Below are 25,670 nucleotides of genomic sequence, written 5' to 3' on the forward strand. Positions count from 1 at the left end.
TCTGAAACTTCCTGTGCAGAGTGAAAGGATTTCCTTCACCGCGAGAAAGAGGAGAGGCTGTAAGGGATGCTGGAGACAGAAAAAAATACTTCTGCCTCTGAATAATATCATAACACAACTGCACTGACTGTGAACAAAGTGCCATGCTTTTTGGACGATGTATTAGTCAGGCCTCGTTTAGAAGATGGTGTACAATTTCTAAATTACCTACTGTATAAAGTTCAGGTGGGGAGCTGCGTCAGCATGCATAGGCTGCAAAGGAACAAGTAATTACAACTGAGATTAATCTTATTATTATTATCAGGAACAAGCAATAGGTTTATTCCATGCTGAAAAAAAGAAGAAAGAAAACACAACGTTTCGGCCGTGGGGCCTTCTTCAGGTGTGAAGGTGTAAAATACACCTGAAGAAGGCTCCACGGCCGAAACGTGTTTTCTTTCAGCGTGGAATAAACCTATTACTTGTTCCTTTACTGTATAAAGTGATCACCACTTCATAGAAAACATAGAAAAGCTATTGTTGCTCTGGAAACAGTCCAGAAAATGACAAAAAAATACGCATTTTGGGACATTTTGCTGGATAAACACAAAAAACTGATAGAATACAGAAGTGATACATCCTTGCCAAATCCCTTAACACGCAGAGGCTGAGAGAACTGAACTGTCGGAGTTTTGAAAAGAAAAGGCAAGGAGGAGAACTGAGACGAGTGTTCAAAAGACACTGAGAAAGTAAACCCAGCAGGTTTCTTCAGAACCAGCAGTGAAACGAGAACTAGAGGACGCAGATGGAAATTTCTTTCCTCGGAGGGGATGTGGGAGCACCGACGAGCCAAATGGCCTCCGTTCTTTTGTACTTCAATCCATAAAACTATGGCTTGAGACAGAGGCATGAACTGCACAGAAGCTGGAACGAAAGAAGCCTGGGAGGCCAACAGGCTGACACGGGAGGTGGGGATCCAGCGTGTCCGTGTTGGCAGGGATGGGGTGCGATGTAGTTCACTGGGGCTCTCAGTGAAACCGCGACCCCTGCATGACTGCAGTGGCATCACCGAGGGCAACGCTGCCCCTCCAGTAGCCTGCCGAGGGCCAAGAGATGAAGGGCATCATGGGAAGACAGGCTGTAAGATCTTGCCAGGTCTTGAGGGTACAGGAGCCACTGCCATGAGCAACTGGTGACTCTAAACTGGGTGGGTATGGAAGGAATACACATGCACAATGCAGGTGTAAAAAAATATAAAATTACTATTGTTTTCCATGAATGCTGGATAATTTAGAGGCTATGTATTTAAGGGGTAATTTTCAGAGCTTTTGGTCGAGTTTTAATGTGCAACCTTAGAAAAAAAGGAAACGTAAGCGCAGAATGCAGAAGCGATTTCTTTTTTCATGTAAACCCAACTTTGGAAATGTAGCGGTTGCTTATTTGGGGGTGAGAGAAAGCAGAAGAATTTTTTTTTGTGCGATCTAAAAACACACAGCTAGACAAAATGAAAGACTGAAAGCATTCCAATTATGGACTATTGTTTTTTCTCTCTTCAAATTGGACACTGGACAATTCAGTGTCCAGGGCCATTTCGAGCATTTAGTCAATCTGAAACCAACGCAAACGGGCCGCAGGAGAGAAGGGAAGGTTCCAGACTTACAATGGACTCGTCCCTCAAGCATGTTCTCCAGTCAGACTCACTGGCTGCTGCTCTGCACTGTCCTCGTGCACCATCACTGTTCCTGACACTGACGGCCAGCTCCCAGCCTGGCGGACATCGGTCTGACAACGCGTCTTACAACCTCTTGTTCTTCGAGACACGACTTCCTATTTCAATACTTCCTTGCATTTTATCCTCAAGAAAATATTCCAGGAACGAATAAAACATTCGTCAAGGCAAACGGCGAGATCACTGAAGAAAATTTAGCACGGCCAAAAATACACGATTCATCGCTCTGCCCTGTTTTTGCCAAAAGTTGTTTTAGCTGTTCATCATAGGTCTCACTTCAGAGCCAGTGAGAAGCTGTGGTTCCATTCGTCATTGACATGTAGCCCCACAACCTAAGCTTTTCACTGGAAGAAAGAAGCAGGGTTTCCACAGTAGTATAATCACTTTATAACACTTCCACTATGCAATTTTAGTTCTCTTTTATGAAATTTGTAAACCCACAGAACCCAAATACTAGATACTATCGCAAATTTACTAGTTCACCTACTCTGACAGAAAAACAAACAAACATATCATTCCTCATTAACAGGCATGAAGCTGGTTTAATGTCAAAGGACTTTCTTTCTAAATGGGTCAAGCAGCATTAACCTCTTTGTAGTGCACGAAGATTACTGTGCCTTTGTGTCTTTAAGTGGAACAATAATCCAATGCCAACATTTTCCAGAACAGCCTCGTCTTTTGAAACGACCAATAAATATACAGTTCTTTTCACAGATGTGTCAGTCGTTACAAGCAACCCCTGCAATCTTCTTCATGAGTCACAATGATGTATTGAACCAGCAGAATTAAAAGCTATTAAAAGCAAAGAGATGGAAATATTCTTCTACCAGAATACCTGTTATTCTTCATGCAATTACCACATGATAGCCAAAGGACATCCTAGTTTCCCAGTGAGTGAAGAAGGGTCATTTAGTTTTCTTCACATAGTTCAATACCAAAAACAATGCAATTAAAATGACACAATGGACTGTATGCATGCATGATCTAAATATTTCTAAAAACCATTCAGTCCAATCGCACTACGCAAGTCATAAGTGTGTAAAAAAAACTGACACTATAAAAACTGATATTTTAATTAACGAAAACTTTTAAAATCCACAAGAAAATTAATTAATAATAATTCCTTACATTTCATATAGCTTTTTTCTGGACACTCCACTCAAAGTGCTTTACTACAAAATCTAACTGCTCAGATTATTCTCTACTTTACTCTCTACATTATTTTATTTTTTTACGGTGTTTAACAGCTCTCTGAACAGACCAAGACTTTGAATAGCATATTTTAAGAACAGCACCACAATGTCTTGTCTTGGATTTTGGATTATGAAGCTCCCAAATGAGCGAATTTACACACGCAGCAGTAAGGTTTGGATGTTCATGGACAGAACTGCTACAAGAGTACATTACGACTGCGTAAAAAGAAAGGAATACTAACTATACCAAAGGAATGAGAACTATACAGTACCAAAACCATGCCAAACATACCAGAAGAGGTGTCTCAGAGGACCTTCTGCAAGCCACACAGGAGGAGAGATCTTCGATCAGACACACCAGCTTATTTTTTAAGGAAAGTTTCACAGACAAAAAAGTGAAGTGCAAAAAAAAGGGTTTCGCCTCCATTTCTTCAGGCCAGAACCAGCACATCGTTAACAGGGAGTGCGCGGTCTGTGCTGGAGAAAGGGTCCGAGCAAGTAATTCAATCAAAGTGGAGAGGTAAACGCACGTCCTGGCATTTCTCCCCGTCTTTGCGGCCATTAATCCAAATTACATGACATGGCCGACAGTCTGTAGCCCATCTTCGGGAGTACTGGGACAGACGCTGAAGTGTAAGCCTGGATTAGGAGCCAGCTCCACGCCATATGTTACCTGAGGGACTTCAAGCGTGATTCACTTCACTGCAGAGCCCTGGGCCACCACGACAAAACTGCTGGACTAGTCGGAATCCAAAAACAGGGACCGAGATGGGATCTGTAGGACATTCCTTTCTTTCCGTTTTTTAAACTGGAATCCTTAAAACTGTATAAAGCGCAGAAAGAGCTAGCATTACACAAGATTTAAAAGCTATACCATTTTACTCTGGCTGCTGAAACATTTAAAAAGGCAGCATAATCAGAAGAGAAGGACTCAGAATTTGGCTTCAACTAGTAATTAAACATTCACGTTTATGCGAGCTTTAAAGAGAAAAATCCACATTTGGGAGACAATTCGCATTTTTCTGCTTCTCTCCTGAAAAACTCAAATGTGGACATACAGTATTTACATCTTTACATATTACATTTTAAAAAGGCAAACAAATACTTCAGCTATATAGTTAATGGAGAATTTAAATCTAGGAATGTTAGGTAAAAATTGCATAAGGCACTAGTAAGGCCTCCTTTATAATCGCTTGTACAATTTTGGTCACCACGTTAAAGAAAAGACATTGCTAATCACGCTTCAGTCCAGATGCATTCGGGGCTTCAGGGAAAGTCCTACACTGACCGGCTGAAAGAACTGAAACTCTTCAGTCTTGAGCAGAGAAGACTACAAAGGGACCTGATGCAAGCGTGGGAAGGTGTCAGCTTACATGCGCGTAATATGCAAGTTTTTGATTTAATAAGCCTCAGGAATATACAACTTCTTTTTTTAGGGAGCTACGAGTCCTCACAGGAAATTTGGTGGAGTTTCCAAGACAATATATGTTAATGTGCCCGATTCTGCGCTGGGGTGAATATCATTGCAAGGAAGACTGACAAGCCACAGTTCATCTGACATGATTTTTCGCTCACTCAATAAGTGTCATTATTATTAGCAGGCAATTATTTAGTCTGCTGAGAATGATGATATCGATAGAATGGAGAACCAGCAGCAGTCTTATTTAGGTATGTCCGTGCCCTGCTACTGCAATAGCTTTGCGAAGACCAACACAATGCAACCACTTGTGAAAATGTCTCCCTGCCAATAGCTTGTGTGCCTGTCATCAACAAAGCATTGCATGCAATCTATACTGCAGTCTAGACTGCTGATTGTCTACAAGCGGTTTACTATGAAATGGTAGGTTTCCAATCAGTGCCCCCTTTCTTTCACTCTTTCATACCCTTCTTTCTTTTTTGCATCATGGGACAATGCTAATGTAGCGCAGAACTTCATTTTGAAAACCTGGGTTTCTGTTGTGACTGTTCCCCAACAGCCTGTTCTTAATTTTTGCGTCGTTCATATTACCTTGAACGCTTTCCCGACGAGAGCGATGACTTCCCAATCCGTGATGCGACTAAGAGGCCCGGTGTCTCAGACAGCGCCATCAGCAAGGTCGCAGCTTGCAGGCATAACTGGAAAAGGCTAATGCCACATCCTAACGCAAACTGTCAACTGAAAGCTTTATCAATGATCTCTGCAAGGTGGTTCACAGAACGCTTGACTGCAGCGTCACGCTTCCTGTCAAACGATACCCAGATAAGAGTGTTAGGTGAGGGATGGTACGCGTTAGCGAAATTTCAAACATCACAGGAAGGCTCAACAGAGGAGCGCTTCAAAGCGTATAGTGAGCTCCACGGCATCGTCTTTATGAGTCAACTTCCGTGCCCCAGTCTGGGTATTTTTAGAAACGCGAAATACCTGCGGACAGTTAAATCTGAATGGAATGGGGAATCGAAGCAAGACTGCCGAGTCATCTAGAGATTGCCAGGGTGTAATAGAAAGGGGCACTGCTGAGCAGACACTTCGCCGCCCCTCAGACATGACGTGCTTGAGTGCTCATTTCAAGTTCTGATAACCATGCAGGAGCTGTGCTGTTTCAGATCCCCCGCAAGGCTGAAGCAGACACGTCACTGCGCTTTCAGCAGTGGGACAGATGAAGCGGGGGTACAGTTCCGCAGGGCAAATTCAACCACATGAGACCTTGGCGTTCGCTTATTGCTCTTGTCTAAAAGCTTTGTTTTAGGTCTTTATTGGCCAATGTAAAAAAGCCATAAATGAAGTACAAAGAAATATCATTAAACAGTTTTTTTATGTTTTATTTCTTCTCCATTGTTTGTTTTACCCTTGACCGAATTAATCATTGTATGATTGGAGGATGCAGAAATACATCGTGTCCTATAAAATGCTCCTACGTTTACTGCATTTGTCTTAGTTTGCTCCATCTCTTTTCCCCAAAAGCTTAACTATACTGGTGCCACCAGGGCCAAGTTTAGCTCTTTTAGCACATCAGCTTCCAACGCTGGTCTCTGCGTGAATACAGTTTCAAATGTATTAGCGGTACATGTTAAATCTTGTTGGAAAAATTCAGACCTAATCCTTTCTTCAACTAGTAAGTCAATCTGAGTGAAGCCCCTTTCTCAAAGGTACAGCAGCAGCTGGTCACTGGGGATTTGAACCCACAACCTTCTGATCCAGAGCTCAGAACCCAGAACCCCTACTCACTTTATATCACTGTGAGGTACGGCAATACTACCATGCGTGACAAGGTCTCTCTGCAAAGGGTTGTGGCAATGGCACAGAGGACTAAAGGATCAGTTGGCGAGATTCACACCATCCGCTGTGGCAATAAAGCCCGATGCATCATTCAGGATCCCAGCCATCCCGGCCACAAGCTGTTCTCCCCCCTGCGCTCTGGCAAGCAGCACCGCACTGTTAAAGCGCGGAGCACTAGGCTCAAGAACAGCTTCTTCCATTATGGCAGTGTGCATCCTTAACAGCTAACTCCAGTGCCTCAGGGCTCAATGCCCCTCTGCAGTCTGCACTTTTGACTTGCTCTACCAGGTATTCTTGTTCTCTCTACCATATATGCACATACTATCACTATTTATTATGTACAGTTTTGTAATGCACTGTCAACACTGTAACAAGTAAAGGTTTATTCCATGCTGAAAAGAGAAGAAAGGAAACAACGTTTCGGCTGTGGAGCCTTCTTTGTTGCAGCCTACGCATGCTGACGCAGCTACCTACTTGAACTACTGTCTACTCTGTGTGGTGCTGTCTGTTATACTGTGTAACTTGCTGTATGTTTTACCATACAGACTGCATAATATTTTCCTACACACGCTGCCACTTTCACAAAACTAGACGGTAAAGATTTAGAAGTAAATCAGAGATGTTCTGTGTCCAACAACCCACAGACCTAAACCAGCAAAGCCATAATAAAGTCACAGACATAGGACATTATACAGACACCTAAGTGTTAGTTTTCTTTTAAACTTTAAGTTTTCATTGTAAAGGTATAGAAATTGTACAGGCCATACGGGGGAAAAGGACTTCTGCACATCTTGATTTTGGATCCTTTGTAACCCGTAATAAACACTAAGCACTGGACTTCTAATTGTGGCTGTCAGGACACAAAAGCAGCTTATCAGCCAGAAGAAGCACTTGACACAAAAAGCTGAGTAATTATGCATTTTAGTAGGAGTATTTATGACTCTCCTTCAAATTAACTTGTGCACACTCTGCCACAGATAATTTTGTCTCTGTATAAATTAACTGGAATTGACAATCAAATTAATTACCTTGGAAAAAGTCATCACTACTGGTAGATAATAAAAAGTACATTCTTCTGAACAGTGACATTAATTCCTCCCAGCTGGCCACAATAGCCATTAACCTTCTGCAGCCAGCCATTAATTACTTCTGTGATTTTCATGCATACTGCACACTTCAGGGGAGAGTTTGTGGAATGACTGACAAACACTGAAAAAAGACATTACAATGTACTAAATCGGACTGGAGACAAACATTCTGCAGTTTTATATGACCTACAGGAATAGGGACTGGTGAATGTTTTAAAAGAAGCAATTAATAACTGGGGTGTTAAATAAAATTAAATTGTATGTAATAAAATGTTTAAGAAACGGATGTCTGAGTTCAGATTCTGAGGCTGCTTAGATTGCAAGCGCTGGTCCAGTGCTTGACACTATTGACCAGTGTGCCACTGTGTGCACAGACAATATCCTGCACAATCTTTCACAATCTTGGACTGAGCTTAGCAGACCATGGAAAATCGCCCTGGTGGATGGGTGGGAGACAACAATTCCATAATTTTCACAGTAACAGCCTTGTCACAGTAAATAAGGATTGACTAAACTAAAAAAAGGTATGAAATTAAATCTTTTTACACTGTGGTGTATCTGAAAAAAAGATCAAAATACTATTTTAATCACTGCTTGTCCTTGTGACGCAGCACCTTAAACACCCTTTCAAGTGTTTTCAACCGTTACATGATTCACAAGTCTTAACTGTAACTGGTTTGCCCCCAAAACTGAACAGGTTTGCATTTATCGCAACTACGCTAATACAGTACACCAACTGTCAAGAACTGTTGGCTTTGATTGCTCCCCTTGGGAAATAACATTATGCTTTACAAAACACCAGTAGGTAAGCTTATCGAACGGCGCTAGACACATCTCTCCTCTGCATGGGCTTGTCTGTTTGTACAAGCGATCCAGCTCTGCAACAATGTAGTCTTTTTAAAACACCTACTTGACATGATCATTTTCCTTTTATATCAACGTGCCTCTCTATTGACAAGTGACAGTTTGTACCCCTTATAGAGACGTGTATTCTGAAGAAAGCGTCCAGTTTCAACAAACAAGCAATAAGAAAAATGAAACGCAATATTGATTTGTGAGGAACTACACATCCATATATGAATTAAACGGCATTTCTTAAATCAAACTGATAGAAAAGGAAACAGTACATCACTTCATCAGTCTCAGCACTCAGCAGGTTGTAAGCACCGACACTGAAAACACATGAAATAAAATGGGACTCGTATCCCCGAAATGAGCATGACTGGCTTTCAAACATTATTATGCAAAAGTCATCATGGAATTCGGCATTTTATTCACGAGTATAAAAAACCCCCATACTTACGTTCCTGGCAAACAGGCAGAAACCAACGCAGGAGACAAAGGTTTTATACCTGTGGGCTGTTCACGCAAGTGAAATCTGAACATCCTCAACAGAAAAAGACATCCTGCAGAAAACCGGTCTGAAAGATTTTGCTGGAGACAGAAATCTGCAGCGCTTCAAGATAATTTTTCAAACTACCAGCCCCTGCACTGAAATGAGATTGTGAATTTAAATGTTGACAAAACCGGGGGGGGTGACAGGTCAAACAGCACCAAATTCTCTCCGAAACTAATGCAGAACGATTCTAATCAAATAACCAAGTGTAGCAACTACACCAAGGTGACTAGTGCAGTAGTTTTTTAAAAAAAATAGACAGCAGTATATACTTAATTCTGCTGCTGTGCCCTCTATTCCTCTCCTTCAGTGTGGGAGCAGCTGCCACAGCCTCCAAGGATCCTTGACAGTAATAAGCAATCTCACCAGTAAGAGCGAAGTAATGAGGCATTAAATTATACAGCGCTCAGACTGACACCACACCAGCCTACAGCCACCCACTCCAGCGGTTCCTGTGAGCCGTCACTGGGCTGCGTAGAGCGCAGCGCGTTCACACAGGTGGCCAGGAGACCCAGCCTGGCATCTCGGCCACCGGTGCCAAAACGCACCCGCATTGCTTTGGTGCTGATGAGAAGCTTCAGAGCTCTGGCTGAAGCAGTTGTGGTCAGACTATATCACGTGGTCAGAGACGGCAATCTCTACCTGCCCTCTGCAGGTGAGCCCGCCAGCGCCTCAAAACACCTCAGGGATTCCACGGGAGAAATAAAAACATCTCTCTTTTTGTTTGGACATCATTCAATTTTTGTTCATCTTTCCTGAAAAGGTCTCTCAGAAGCACGTGTACATTCGCCATGGTAATTAACCTTAAAAAAAAAGGATGCAACTTTGTTTCATCCAAAGGAAGGGGACGGTAATGTGGTTTAAGTGCCCTGCTTCTCACCTTTCGATGGTGTTCAGTCCGCAGCTCAGGAGAAAGGTGCAGCTGAGCATCGTCAGCGGTGCTTCCTACATCAGTGCCAGAGCCATCGTGGATACCGCCAACACCTGAGATTAAAAAAAGAAATCATTACAGATTTAAATCATTACATTCTGAGGCTTTTCAAGAAATGTTGCCAATAATCAGTTTTTTCAATGGCATAAAGCAGAAATGTCCAGCACGTAACCATATTTTTAAACCGCAAAAAATTCCAAATTCTCAAGGTGAAAAGACAGAAAATGGTGACTTCTTAAATCTCAACTTGATAAGATGTTCTTCCCAGGGGAACTGAACTTCTGTACTCAATGATAACATGATATATCGGCACTAAAAGCCCAGCTTCATGAGAAGCAGCTCTTGCAAATCAAACCTTTTGGAACTCAAGTTAGAGTTTCCCAGTTACCCAAAGTTCAGAAAGAAAGACGGTGAGGAAGACCTGGTTTAAATGCAGCCCTGCCTGAGAATAAAGGGCAAAGTGTCTCGTTAAAATCACAAAGAAAGAACCCAAGCTGACAGGTTTTAAATTTGGGTCTGACCACATATGAGCACAGGACGTTGGAGAACCTAAACACTAAAAACCGAAAAAATACAAACCTAAACTGTCAAGTCATGTGACTTCTCAGCTTCTCATGAAGTTAGCTTCTTCAGCGCACTCAACAATGAAACACATCCAAGTAAAGGCCGTTAAGCAGCCAGATAAACACCCTATTTTTATTCTCTTTTCAGAGTGTCACATGTTTTGCAAAGCAACACTTTAAAGAGAAACAGAGAAGTGTTGCAAAGGCTTACGGAGTGGAAAAAGCTATACACAACCACATTTCAGATTGCTGCCCAAGGACAGACAAATTCAGATTCACTTCTCAGAAGGGGGGTAAACCAAATCTCTAGCATATGACATTAGAGTTAAGTTACATCTACATGACATTCAGGGCTGCATTTCAAAAGGTCTCACATGCCAACAGACAAAACATGTGCAGTATCCTTGTTACAACACAAAGTTACTGACAGCCCTGTGTTTTTAAGACGGCAAGGAAGAGCTTTTCCGTGTCGAACGCTACGCTTCAGAAAAAAGAAAAAAAAGCTTTGTCATCTGGTGAAATCTAAATATTCAAAATCCATTACCTGCATAACCCTCTGAATTCCCACGTCTTTCTGATTTCACATGGACACAATTCTCATCTATTCTAACAGTGCCATTTATGATTATGTCCCACAACGAAGCCTTTGCAATCATTACCACCCCAACCGTGATCTTGCAGTTGTTTTCTTTTGCTTTGTTCAAAATTATACTTCTCCGGAGTGATTAAAATGTTTAATCTATAAATGCTGATCAAGGAAATGTGTTGAAATGTAGAAGATACACCTGCCCCTTCCCCTAAACCACTGAACTCTAAAACCTTTCCAGCAGCTATATCACTCTGCAACTCGCACCCGGCAGCCCACTGGAGCTCAGTCTGGTCAGTACCTGGATGGGAGACCTCCTGGGAAAAACTTAGGTTGTTGCTGGAAGAGGTGTTAGTGGGGCCAGCAGGGGGCGCTCACCCTGTGGTCTGTGTGGGTCCTAATGCCCCAGTATAGTGACGGGGACACTATACTGTAAACAGGCGCCGTCCTTTGGATAAACTCCCTGCTGGCCCCTCTAACACCTCTTCCAGCAGCAGCCTTCGTTTGTCCCAGGAGGTCTCCCATCCAGGTACTGACCAGGCTCACACCTGCTGAGCTTCAGTGGGGCTGCCAGTTGTGAGTTGCAGAGTGACATGGCTGCTGGTATTTAGACAAGGTGTCTAGAAGTCTTCAAAATCCCATTTCTGGAAATAACACATGGACTCATGCAATGATAAAACGTCAGTTTTTTTCCCCATAGGCAGCCTTTTATTTTGCAGGAATGTGAAGGTAATGTCACTTGGGCAGCACCAGGCCGGTGCGATGGGTGCACAGTAGTATGACAGGCTGCCAGCACCTATCTCCATAGGTAAAAAGCCTGCAGTTGAATCAACAGGACTTGGGTCCAGGTCCAGGAGTCTGCTTGTGTGGAATAAGCAAGGTCATCCTGCGCTTTTCTTCAACCTCCACAGAGCACTAACAGCTCAATGCACGTGAGGATTGTGCTTCTAGGAGCCTCACAGTAACATACCAAGAAACAGGCTCCCACTGTACGAACCACAGACATTTTCAGGTTGTGCAGTTTCTGGTGGCCACTGGTGCTAATCTGCCTAGCTGTGACCAGTGAATCCAGAACACGCACTCTCGGCTACAGCAAGCATGCCTTCTGCTGTGATCTTTAAGGTATTCAAAGAGAAACACTGAACTTTTAAGCATTGTAGAACCAGAAAATGACTATATTTAGAAACAACTGGAGAAGACCCTGAAACACCTTAAGCTTTCAATATAAATATACTGTGTATATAATACAGTCCGGCAAGTTTTATCTTAAAGTTTTTTTTCTTAATACAGACATAAACCAACTGGGAAATTAAGACATTTAAAGAAAAATGGTTCTGTACAAAAAACACTAATTCTAGATTTATAAGCTTCAACTAGGTTTTTTAATAAAATGCAAACATACAGCACTAATAATCATCTTGGGTAGTAAAGAAACCACACACACACACTTACCTTATGAACCAACCAAAGACCAGCTGTCCTATTTGTTTATAGGGACAGTATATCCAAACTTAAGAATCTGCCATTTTTAATCACATATTTTTTTATCACAGATCTTTAGCTATGAAAGCACTTTACTGCGTAGGCAGCCTCTGACATCAGGTCAGCAGTAAACTGTCAGCATGCAAGGCTCTGTCTCATTCAGATCCTATTTTAGAACCCTGACCATGCAGACATGCAGCGTTGCTCTTTGCCGGAAGATGCTCGTATTAACAGCTGTGCAGCTGTTGGAGAAGAAATAGAGGCTATCTGGGGCTGGTCAGAGATTTCAAAGACGAATGAGTGGTCAAGCACTCTTCAAAGCAACCCAGTTTTAATACGACAGACAAAATAAATACAAATACTTTTCACACAACAGCTTTGTTTTCGTTTTTCTTCTGAGGAAGTGGGTGGAGATGACAGAAGACTGTGGGTGTAAAATTATACAATTCTGAAGTGAATCACTCAAATGGATCATGAGGGGCAGGCAGCTGTGCAGATATTAGGCACGTATTTTCTCACTCCAATAATAAGCTGTGTTTTAGCTCTCTACATTTGCAAGAGGTGTCTAGGAGAAATTATATGTCAGTTTCCTATTCCAACTTCTCATTTCCATTCACCTTCTGCACAGCTTTGTTCTCCTGGGCTCAAGTGAGAACAGCTGCAGATCAGATGCCATTTACTGTAGTCCTACTGTCTGGTAGTTTAGTAGCCACATGAATCTAAAAATTAACTGAGCCACTTCATAAAGAAGCCCAATTGAAAAGCACACAACATACAATGTATACAGCACAACACACAGGTGACAACATCCCTACTGTCAAGCTGTGTGGTAGAAGCATTAGGGCTACGTCTCACCAGCAGGGACTAGGAAGCTTGTCAAGCTCAAGGGGAAAATGGATGGAGAAAAGTACGGGGATAAAATTAAATCTTTCAGCAGGACAATGACCCGAAGCAGAAGTCCAAAGTTTCACTTTTGTCTTGTCAGTGTATGTTCTTGACTGGCCCAGTAAGTCGTGACTTCAATGTGATGGAAAATCCATGTCAAGACTGGAAAATTGCTGTCCCTAGACAATCCCTAACCCACCTGACAGAGCCTGGGCACGTTGATAAAGAATAATGGGTGAAATTTGCACAGCGCTGGTTTGCAAAGTGGGCAGAGACTTATCCAAAACGTTTCACAGAAGTACCTGCTGCCAAAGATGCTACAGTCATGCCTGAAAGTTTGTGAACCCATTGCATAATGTGAGATTTATTGGGTTTTTTAAACACAAAATGCATATTTAATCAGAAATTGTCACTTGAATTAAAGCATAGTTATTCGCCAATTTGAGTGTTTTAAAAGAAAAATGTCCATGCAGCACAATAATACACACAGTATACAGAAATTGTGCAGGTGCAAAAAATAAGCGAACCCTTAGTTCTACGACTTACATCAAGGTGAAGCAGGATCAGGTGGGTCAATGACAGAGAGTTAACCAATTAACTGAGGTAACCAATGAAACTGAAGATCTGAAATGATGTGTTAGGGAGGAGCAAACATAAATAATTGCAAAAAAGCAGGTCAGTAACTCTTCCTACAGAACGAGTCTAGCATCATGCCTCGAACTAAGGAAACATCAGCAGAACTGAGGAAAAAAGTAGTGGATGCTCATCAATCTGGACAAGGTTATAAAGCCATTTCAAAAAGATTCGGACTCCATAAATCCACTGCTAGGCAAATAGTATACAAGTGGAGGGCATTTAAAACGATGGCAACCCTGCCAAGAAGAAATTTCACCCAGGGCCACAAGGAGAATGATAATAGAGGTAAAGGGTCATCCTAAAATAACATCCAGAGATCTACAAGCCTCCCTAGCTGCCTCTGGAGTAGTGGCGCATAGCTCCACTATGAACAGAACAGAACCCTGAACAGAAATGCCATCTATGGAAGGGTCGCCAGGAAGAAGCCTCTTCTGTCAAAAAGAACAAAGCTGCCCGTCTGGAATTTGCCAGAGACCACCTGGACAAGCCTGAAGAGTTCTGGACAGATGAGTCCCAAATTGAACTATTTGGGCACAACAAGAGGGCCCATGTTTGACGAAGAGCCAACACAGCCTACCACCAACAAAACCTTATCCCTACTGTCAAGCATGGTGGTGGGAGTGTCCTTATATGGGGCTGTTTTTCTTTCTCTGGCCCTGGGCAACTAGACATCATTGAGGGAATCATGAATTCTGAGAAGAATGACGGGCCATCAGTTTGAAAACTCAAGCTGGGCACAAAGCTGATGTTTCAAAAAGACAACGATCCTAAACATTTAAGTAAGTCCACTAAAGAATGGCTTAGGAAGAAGCGTTTCCATGTCCTGGAATGGCCAAGCCATAGCCCTGACCTGAATCCTATTGAAATGCTGTGGCAGGACCTGAAGAGGGCCATTCATGCAAGACATCCTTCAAACCTCACAGAGCTGGCAGAGGTTTGTAAAGAGGAGTGGGGGAAAAAAACCCTCCAGCAAGATGTCAGGGACTGATAATTGGTTACAGGAGGCGACTGCGGGAAGTTACTGCTGCTAAAGGAGGTGCCACATGTTATTGACTGTTCATTAACTTTTGCACACAGGAATATCTGGTGATTTGTTAAATATCACAGTCTAATAATCTGTGAGTTCAAATCCATTTTTATGTGTGGGACATCTTTATTTAGGATATTCATTCTATATATTCATTCATTCAAGAGTTCAGGTTCATATAATATCTCTATATCTAAAATAATGACCAACTTTCAAGCATGAGTGTAGGACCAAGTACTAGTCGTATTGGCTTGATGGAAATAATTACTTAAGCAACCACCCTTTTCATGTTTTTGATTTTCAGTTTTTAATTCTGAGTGTTGGCTGATATTCAAATTATTTCACCCATAAAAGGGTTTAGTTTGGGTATTCAGGTTTTGAATAAAAAGATTTGTTTTAAAAAATGTGTGCATACCATTTGCAACTCAACAATACGGTACATCACTGGAAGGGGGAAATACTTATGCAAAGCACTGTATAAGCCAGGTGGCAATGACAGGAGTACAGTGTAAGCATACTTCAAAAAACAAGGGAAGGGCTGCAAACGGAAACTGCTTGACTGAGCAGATAAGCAAAAGCAAGACCTGCTACGGTGATTTTGATTAAAAACGTGATTTCTTCCGATTACCTATATAATTACTAATTACTCATTTATTTGTCTGGTGCTTTTATCCAAACTGACTTACATTTGGACATTTATACAGCTGGGTATTTTATTGTGTTCAGGGGTAAAACAGCAGTATCTAGCCTGGGATTTGAACTCACAACCTTCCATTTACAAACCCAAAACCCCTGACTGCTGCTTGAGCTGTTGTAGTTCCCCATAGCATCCTGTTTTGGTTTAAAGGGGACCTGCAGTCACAATGTCTCAGACCAGTTATTAAAACTCAGTCACAATATAAATTCATTGACCACATATATAAAAAAATAAAATTCAAATTAAGCTCAAAATCATGAACTTGGTGAAAGTACTGCGAGTCGCCACGTTATCACAAACTCGTATTCGAGTTCCCATGAATTGCGAAGTGATGCGGCCCTTCCTGCTCACTGTGATGACTAATGTAAAAGTGATGCAAGGTCGAATAGGCACAGGTTGTGCAGCAGACATTTCACCGCAGAAATGTTCCAATGTGATCTGCATGCAGAGGTAACAAGTAAGTTCCATTTATCAGCAATATTTCTATTGGATTAAAAGAGATGTCTTCACAAGCCTGCGCGTTTACAGTGCAATAAGTCCACTACACCTCACTGGAAGCTTTGTTCCCTCATTCTGAATCGCAGAACACGGCTCTGCGCAGACCTGGAAATTTAATCTATTTTGTGATGTAAACTGGAGGTTTTACAAGTGACTGTGCACATTTTACTTCTATTGTGGTTGGAAATGCACTCGGCACTGCTGACTCTTTCTCACCCCGACGTATTAAAACACTGTTGCAGTTCCCCATTATTACCATGAAGGCTCCAAGTTCCCTACATTTCGGTACAGTCAGATCAATAACATCTTTTTGAAACCATCAAAATAAGTCGTTGCAGTTCCTCTGGAGACACTTTCATAAAGCAAAAGGTAGCTGCTTTTCCCACGTTAACCTTTGTTAAGAATCAGAAGGACACATTTGACGAAGAGCCTCACAGCTTCAGCGGAATTATTTGAGTCAGTGCTGCTGATACCCAAGTTCCCGGAGAAACACAACCTCTTCCTCTAGCATCAGTTACAGTTCCACACCAGAGAGGTGTTAAAGCGACCTAAACCAACTGCACTTTAATTTTAGCTGTCATCAGGATAGTACTAACTGCAATGTGTATTTATAAAACAACACTTCCGTGCTTCAAATCCCCACATCCTGTTTTGGGAATCCTTGGAAGTACTTTAAAATTCTAAATAATAACTCTTATACCCCAGAGCAGCTGTAGAAATTTTAGTCAGTTGTGCTGTTATAATGTACACTGCTAAAAGGCTTATCTGACTATTGTACACAAATAAAACTGTAAGTATCACATAGGTAGTACACAAAACACTGCAAACCACCATATGGAAACTAAAGATGATTTTGAAGAGGAAATGAAAATATTTGCTTTCAGATTGGTTTGCTCAGAAACACCAAAGGATCAATCAAAAAAACATCAGAAGAGTCAGCGACAAGATTCAGATTCTGATAAATCTGAGAAATTTGAAATGAGGGCAAATTTGGTGTTGGCCTGTCTTTAATTTCACATCAATCTTTTTTAAATGTTGTTTTGCCGCTTCTATAGCATAATCCTATGTTACTCCTATTGCAGCAGCATCTGCACATGGGGCTAGTTGACCTATCTAGAAACTCAATCATCAATTCTAAAAAAAGTAGGAAGAGCAGTGGCCCTAGCAGTAGCTCTGTGGTATAGTAATTACATCACCCCAATTTCAGCCCCGTACTGTATCTGCACTCCCTTTTCTATCCATTAATACACATTTCCCTGAAAGCCTATTGCTTCTAAACTGAGAACTCATTTTTTATATGACCCATGTGTAAAAGCCTTCTATTCTATACGGTAGTTCTGTAGGTCTCCATTATTGTTGTTTCTTGTTCAAAGATCTCCAACACGTTAACTTAGCAAGACTTGACCTGCTCTTAATCCATGTTGACTATGTCCTACATTTTCCATAACCTGACATGTTGAAGTCTGACATATGGCTCTGTAACTACTTGGTTCAGTTTTATCGTTTTTTTATAAGTGCACATTTACAATTTTCCAGTCTACATATATTACCCCAAGCTCAGGCCACTGCTAGAAAAGTGGTACCAACGGCTTCCGAATTTACTCCTTTTGGATTATTAAAAGAAAACTCTTGACTGTGCCCACTATAATGCCGTGGGCACTGAGATGCCGAGAGTGCCGGGAGATTAAACCGGACTGCCTGTGCTGTTGCAGGAGGGGTGGAAGAGGAAGGAACGGACTCACCAGCGGAGGGCGGTGTGGTGTGGCTCTCAAGCAGGTCCTCCAGGAACTGACCCGGGGGAGGAAAGGGTGGAGCTGGGTCCCTGGTCTCGGCCGCGGTCCAGGCGGATCCCTGCCACAGGCTTGAGGGGGAATCTCTCCGAAGGGTCATGTTCAGCGTCTGCTCGCTGAACAGAGTCTGGATCAGCCCCAGGTCCAGGGTCGACACACTCCTTCCGTTAAGCACCAGGATCTCGTCCCCCTGCCGCAGCCCTGCAAGCACAGCGCGGGCAAATGAGGAACAACCGCAGCCCTCAGGAACGGGTAGAAACGGTTACGTGAGTCACTGTACGGCGGTGTTTACTGTGGGACTAACCTACTTAAAAAAAAAAACACCTCGAAACTGAATGCAGTCTTGTTTTCATCCCCCCCCCCCCAAAAAAAAGGGCCAGCTTTTTTTTTTTAAATCCTGCACAATTAGGTCATGCAGCTGAAAACAGTTTTCTTTTTGTTCTCTATAAATAGCCTCAACACTGCAGCTTTCCTAGTGTGAGGTATCAATGGACTGCTGTTTACGCAGAAAATGGAACCGCAAAAAATAAAAGAAATGGACGCAATTGCTTTTTTCCTCCACTTCAGACTAAAATACTTGAAACAGGAAAAAAAGAATCCAACTGGTCATCTCTTACCTATATACCTTATTCTGCTTGCCACGTTTATTTATTTTGGCCAGGCATACTCGGATCTTTGGATTTCTAGGTCTTTAGGTCTCACGAAGCCAGTCAGAAAAACTCAAGTTTCAAAATAACATGAAACAGCTGTGAGATTAGTACTACAGCAACTCTCCGCTCCCCCGAGGGACTGGACTCTCGAGCAGTAAACCTCATGGCATACGAGATGCCCAGCTCTCCGTGGCTTCCTTCAATCTTGTCCAATACAGTCTTTATCACCGCCGTTCCAAAGTCAAAGGGAGAAGCTGTGACTTGCAGCTTGCAGTTGTTCTTGACCGCATCGCAAATCAACTAATACTGTATAACTACTCATAGTCAGCACAACTATGCACTGTAGAATATACTGTAGAAGTATATTCTACATTGACACCTGAAGAAGGCTCCACGGCCGAAACGTTGTGTTTTCTTTTTTTTTTTCAGCATGGAATAAACCTATTACTTGTTCCTTTGCAGCCTACGCATGCTGACGCAGCTCCCCAACTGAATATACTGTATACCTCTTAGTCTTACCGAGAACGGAGTGTAACAGGGCACCAAGATAAAAAGATCTACCTTCGCTGGATGCCACTCCATCGGGAAGCACTTCACTGACGAATATCCGGCTGTTCCTGAACCCGTCCACATGACCAGTGACTGCAAATCCTGCAACACAGCACATTCCACATATTGCACATAGAGAATGCAAGAGCACAGCAGACACAGCCATAATCCATACGCTGACATGCAGGGTGCGCAGGACAGTGACTGTCCAGCAAGTCTGTGTTCAATAAATTAAAGTGGAAACATCTGCAAAGCCCATTTCTTTATAGTAACATCCATCCATCTGATTCTGAACGGTACGTCTAATTCTGGGTCCCAGAGGAGCTGGGGCCTATTCCAGCAAACAACGGGTCAAGGCAGGATACATCTTGGATGGGACGCCAGTCCATTACAGTGCGCACGCACGCACAAACGGTCCAATTTTCACAGAGGCCAATTAACCTTCCAGTTTGCAGACTGTGGAGGGAAAACAGAAAAATGCAAACCCAGGGAGAACATACAAACTCCATGCAGAGGGCACACCAGGTCTGAAATTGAACCCAGGGCCCAAACACTGTGAGGCAGCAATGCTGACCACAGCGCCACCGTGCTGTCCTTTATAGTAACAGCAAAACAAGAGTTAATTACCTCTCATTTTTAGATTAGTTTTTATATGCTTTTTTCTGAAATATTTCTAAGTTGCAATTTCAGACAGTTTCTTCGATTTATAATGAATGACTCCAGAATTGTTGTTGCCAATTTTTCAGCTCATCTCCACAATGCGAGAGCGAGACAGGGTTACTTCTCTGGAACTTACCAAAGTCAACTGTACTTGGAGACCTGGACAGGAGCAACTGGTAAAGATTCAGAGGTATAATTTCTAATTCATCATACACCTGTAAAAATGAAAAGAAACTTCATTAAAATAGTAAGAATGACCAAAAAGTTGTAGGTACTATTTTTTATTTAATGCCCATTCCAATATAAAATCTCCAATTATTTTTTAGCTTAGTTTGCTTCTACGAGAACCCATTTACAACAAAGTAATGAGGACTTGTGCCCCCCCTCCTCCAACATGCCCACCAGTCTGAGCTATTTGTCATTTGCTACACTGCAAGCTACACAGTGTCTTACAGGGAACTGAGCGACACCTGGAGGAGTGTCACGTCTCTTACTCATTTCACTGCAGTCTGGCAGGTTGCTGGTACAACAAGCACAGAAGAAAGCCCCACCCATCTCTTGTTCATACAACCCATTATCTAATTCTGCTCCGATACTGGGAGAAGCACATTCACAGCCATGTCAATTAAGTCATGTCACCAGAAAAGCTTTAATTCTAAAGAGGACTAGAGGACTGGGTTTACAAAATCAAACCACAAACACGGGTTACAAGGATTTAACAGCCTATTCACCCAAGCCTAACCCTAACCAGCAGCCATATCACCCTGCAACTCACAACATGCAGGCCACTGAAGCTCAGCAGGTGTGAGCCTGGTCAGTACCTGGATGGGAGACCTCCTGGGGAAAACTAAGGTTGCTGCTGGAAGAGGTGTTAGTGGGGCCAGCAGGGGGAGCTCACCCTGTGGTCCAGGTGGGTCCTAATGCCCCAGTATAGTGACGGGGACACTATACTCTAAACAGGCGCCGTCCTTCAGATGAGATGTAAAACCGAGGCCCTGACTCTCTGTGGTCATTAAAAATCTCAGGGTGTTTCTTGTTTCTCAGGGGTGTTACCCCAGCTTCCTGGCCTTTACCAAACATGGCCTCCTAATTATCCCCATCTCTGAACTGGCTTCATCACTCTGCTCTCCTCCCCACTGAGAGCTGGTGTGTGGTGAGTGTACTGGTGCACTAGGGCTGCTTTCGCATCATCCAGGTGGGGCTGCACACTGGTGGTGGTGGAGGGGATCCCCATTACCTGTAAAGCGCTTTGAGTGGAGTGTCCAGAAAAGTGTTATATAAGTGTAAGGAATTATTTTATTATGATTAAAAAAGATCCAATTTCATTTGAGCCCCAATCACTTTTCATGGAACCATCCCACAACAACCTTTGCCTTTCAGTCCCAAACAGCAACAGATGACAGAATGACCCAACGCTGCAGTTTGGTGCTGATCTTGTACAGAGTCTCACCAGGTCCTGGATGAACTCGCTGGACGCGGGGGTGCTGAGCTCCACGTTCTGCCCCACTGTTCTCCGAAGGCGCAGACAGTGCCTGCCTGGGTCTAGTTGCTTCTTCTGTAGCACAAAGGATAGATACTGTATTTGCTCAAAGTCTTCAATTCCCCCTTACATATCATTGAACAGTACCCTTTCATCATACACTGGGCTTCAATTTATTCATACGCCTGGGACAATGCAACGCAGCTGGTTCTAGCAAACAAAATGCAATCACATTTTCGGTATCCATTACAGAAATTAAAACATTGCAAGACGAATCGCTCCAAAATAACAGCAGATTTTTCTAAATAGGCAATCTTTACATTTCTGCATACCCTGTAAATGTCAACAGAATACTGCAGCATTTTTCAAGTGTTGTCATCTCAAAACTTCCTGTATTCGGCAGTCCTGAATTTAAACTGCGCTATTTAAGAAATCATCATGAAAAAAAATACAATAATAAAATGTATCGAATCTTGCAACTGAGAAAAAAAGTGATGACTAACATTATAAAAATAATTCTGCATTTTAACACATTGTAATTTTAATAACTTGTGTCCGTGAATGTATTCCCACATCTCCACTTTTACGGGTCACATAGAAACATTTCAATATCATGCAATTTCAAGTTCTCGCAGCATTCTTCCAAATAAATCATGCTCTTCAGGTTCCATCCTTGAGTGACGGAGACTTAGGGATACTTAAGAAGGATCTCATTCTGCACTCCCAACAGTAATATTATTTACGTCCACGTCCAGAGCCAACGCTCACAGAACAGAAAGTCTTAAGCGACATCTAGTGGTGTGATTCGGAACTACACCTCGGTTTTACTTTTTCATTTCCAACATAACAGTGATCTGTGCCTTTGGACAAATCACCTGGATATTTCCCTATATTTTTAACGGGTCAGTTTACTTTACCTAGCTGTACTTATGCTTCATTTAAGAGATTACCATACAGACACAAGGTATAGCACAACAACCGTTTTGGTCGTGTTTGCATTCTTAAAAAGAAGTAATTTTTCATCACGTCTGTTCCGACATATACACAACATCCAGAAATTCTAAGTGGTCTGGGCTTTGGACTGGCCTGAATACTCTGTGTTTACCTTTCCTTTTGGGCTTTCCTGAACCTCTTACTTGCTGTTTTTAGTCAACATGTTTCACAATGCAGTGTTTCACGTCAAGCACCGAGATCGAGCTCTTAAACGCTACTGTGTAGCACTGGAACAAAGAGACCATCGTGGGCTCTTTTTCTCCAAACGATAAAACAATGTCTCGTTACTGAAGAGGTTTTTACCTCAGAGCTACCAAATAACTTGCTCGAAGTATGTGGGGAAGAAAACGTTTTCTTTTCTGTACAGTTTGGGAAAGACCTTGGCCACATCCATGAAAAGGGACCAAAAATAAACACTGAAAATGTCAGCTTTTTCCCGTGAGAAAGCGTGTTTCCGCAATCTCTCCTCCCCGGGAACTGGTTTCCCAAGGATGTTCATGTTAGCATCACGTTCTCTGCTCCTAATAAAGGCTTTCTCCGCAGTACCCTGGTCAACGTGCAGTACGTACATGAAATCACAGGACAAACACGGTAACCTACAGAATGAGAAGCACGATAAAGTGTACTATAAACTGTGGGCACCTGCAGCAGAAAGACATCAATAGCCCAGAATAAAAGGGACAGAAGACAAGACAAGCTTAAAAAACATTTAACCATAGTAAAACCTCAAAAATAGGTATGTCCTATCATGAAAACAAAAACATTATCGCAGAGTACACGGGTGATATTCACTAAAGGCTCTGGACTGTGGAGCTGAAAGAAAATGAAGAACGCTATCGGCAGGTCGCCAGGGCAGAAGAGGGCTTTGTAATCTTCATCCCGTCTCTTGCTGTGTTGCAATACGTTACTGAGTTGTCACATCTATGACAAGCTGCGTGTGGTGAACTTCCATAAACTCCTCTCTCTCTGCTCACCTTACACGCAAGGGAAAGCACATCCACAACCATGTGGTCCTGTTTTATAGGCACTGTGACGGCTTGGTTGTCAGGCATGTAGATGTAGACTGGAGTTTCCAAAGCAGTGTCCCAGTGGCTGCTCTCTAGGGGTGCTGTGCAGTACAGACTGGTTGACCCATCTAATCTCTGTTGAAAGAGCAAAGAAGAGAGGTACTGTAATTGAAGAAAAAAAGACACAAACAAGATGGTCAGTGGCATCAAAAGTTCAGTTGGTTTTACCTATCTAGTATTTAGAAGTTATAGTACTGTACATAGTTTTGTCTACATGTGAATTAGCTTGTAAAGTGCTCCTCTGTTAAAGGTTTTCCAATGAAGAAGCATCTTTTAGATGCAGTTCACTTAGAAAGCTCAAGTGGCAGATATGGATCGCTGTAAAATCTGTAGCCAGGTTCCGGTTGCTAAACAGGATGGTTTGTGCGATTCAGTTATTATTACTAACAATAACAACAGGAACAATTCCTTGCATTTGTGTAGCACGTTTATCCCCAAAGGATCCCGAAGCGCTTCAAACACAGGAGGGGACCTACTGAAGTTCAGCCCTTCGGCACCAGCAGACCCACTAGGCAAACCAGGCAAAGAAGTAAATATCGGCTTCAGCAGCTGAATTAAGGGGGAACTTTAGGAAGACCAGACTGACTAAGTCTACAATCGATTTTTAACGCCTGGGTTAACACATTTCACCTCTGCATCCTTTCAAACTGCTCCATAGGATCTTAAATGAAAAAAGCAGCCAGGAGCCTGGCTTAACATTTCATCTGAAGGACGGCACCTTCTATAGTACATTGTCCCTGGTCATCATACCGGTGCTTTGGGTTGTACCTTCCGGCCAGGAGGCGAGACCAACCTGGTTTGCCTTGGGAGGTCTCTTCTCCCAGTACTGATCCGGCGTGGCCTTGTTTAGCTAGCGAGATCGGATGGGATCAGTCTACAGAGTGGACACGCTGCTGCTGTCCTACAGTTCTGACTTTGGGATTCCTATGTTTCACACTGTAGGAACCCGGATCAGTTAATCTAACAGTTGGCAAGCCCTCCTTTTTGGTGCAACAGTAACTTTATTGTAGTGCCTCCACTATCTGTGAATACCGTCCTCACCACTGGCAGAAAATTCTCATGAGGGGGGAAAGAGGGGAATAGTGTAGAAGGAAAAAAAAAAGTTAAATGGTTTTGCCTTCCACTATTGGTGAGTAAAGAACAACCAGAACATCCAGCACTTTTCAAACCACCTTTCACGTCACTTAATTCTCTTGTTTCCATCTGCAAGACATGGGGAAGCCAAACAATTGTCCGTAATGCTGGGGTTTGACCAAAGTTTACTCTGTTATTTAATCTTGCAAGTAGGAGACATACAAGCGTGTCAACAACAAATTGTCTTATTCTTTTAATTGAAAATGCTTCTAAATGTTGACGGCTTCCAACAGTGTTTTTAACAAAACCTCAACAAAGAGGGGAAAAAAATGCATTGTGTCCCTTCTTCTTGTATTAAGACCTGAGTCAAACACTCTCTATCCACACTTAAATCTAAAACCAGGCAGTGCGGGCCTACGGATAAAGCATCTTTATTTCATTTTGGAGCTCATGGAAACAAACCTAACACATGCACACCCAATGGCGAGTGAAAACAAAGTGCTCAACTGCTCAGCGGTGGGGAAAAAAAAAAAGACATTGAGATTCATATCCCTGAAAATACAGCCAAATGAAAGCCTTACAAATCATGCCAAAACAAGGGCCAGAGGAATTACTGTTAAATGTGTGTCAACAACTTTTCATGACACTGACAAAGGCCTCACTATTGTGAACTCACTTTATGTGCTGTTATATTTCTGAGGTAATGTTTGTTCAAAAGAGAGAGTGGGGTAACATTCAATGCCTCCCTCCCTACAGGAAAAAAACAAAACAATGTATAACTGTCATCCATCTACAGTTGCATTACTGGAAAGTTCTGTTGCCACCAGTTACCAGACTGCATCTCTTTCTAAACCACCACTTGACTAATACCAGAGTACTGTGCATTCATTCACTGCCACAGAGTTGTAACACTCCATCCAACTTTCCACAAAAGCAGCCAAAACGCATAGATTGTAATGTGTCATGCTGTGGCATTTGTGACGAGTTTTAACCAGTACTGTACTTCAGATTTTCCTTCCACAGAAAGCATCTTGGAGAATGTCAATCTCCAGCCCATATCTAGCAAAAAGTTAGAGCAGAGAAGTGCAAACTCTGAGCTGAAACTCTAATCTGACTTCAGGAACAAGCGAAACACGGTCCTCCACTATCAACCCCTCTGGCTGGTGTATTAACTAGGCCACTGAAGAACATGACAATCTCAAAATCTATACAAACCTACTAGAGTGAATGTAGCTTTAAAATGTTTAATGAAAAAAAGATTTAAAAATTAAGCTGTAAAACCACCTTTCTTCTCTAAACAATGTAGTTACACATGTACAAGTCACCTAAAAATAAGCCCTACTTTTTTTTTTACTTTACACACTACTTATCTGCTAACCCCTTCGTACTACTACTAAATATTAGTACACAGTACTAACAAGACAAAATAATGTTAATACTACAAGCTAATACTATAGTATT

General features: G+C 42.3%; 1 protein-coding gene across 1 annotated transcript in view; it reads right to left on the bottom strand.

Moving 5' to 3' along the window:
• Positions 1 to 25,670, bottom strand: part of LOC148840091 (rho guanine nucleotide exchange factor TIAM2-like) — a 60,181-nt gene that overhangs the window by 13,093 nt on the left and 21,418 nt on the right. The window contains exons 8-13 of the mRNA XM_088909424.1: positions 23,043 to 23,210; positions 21,046 to 21,150; positions 19,732 to 19,810; positions 18,948 to 19,037; positions 17,689 to 17,937; positions 9,522 to 9,625 (exon numbers count right to left, since the gene is read on the bottom strand). Coding sequence (XP_088765550.1) covers positions 9,522 to 9,625; positions 17,689 to 17,937; positions 18,948 to 19,037; positions 19,732 to 19,810; positions 21,046 to 21,150; positions 23,043 to 23,210 — 795 coding nt within the window. The remainder of the gene's footprint in view (positions 1 to 9,521; positions 9,626 to 17,688; positions 17,938 to 18,947; positions 19,038 to 19,731; positions 19,811 to 21,045; positions 21,151 to 23,042; positions 23,211 to 25,670) is intronic.

Source organism: Atractosteus spatula, chromosome 2 (genome assembly GCF_055471065.1).
Source record: "Atractosteus spatula isolate fAtrSpa1 chromosome 2, fAtrSpa1.hap1, whole genome shotgun sequence".
Lineage (NCBI taxonomy): Eukaryota > Metazoa > Chordata > Actinopteri > Semionotiformes > Lepisosteidae > Atractosteus > Atractosteus spatula.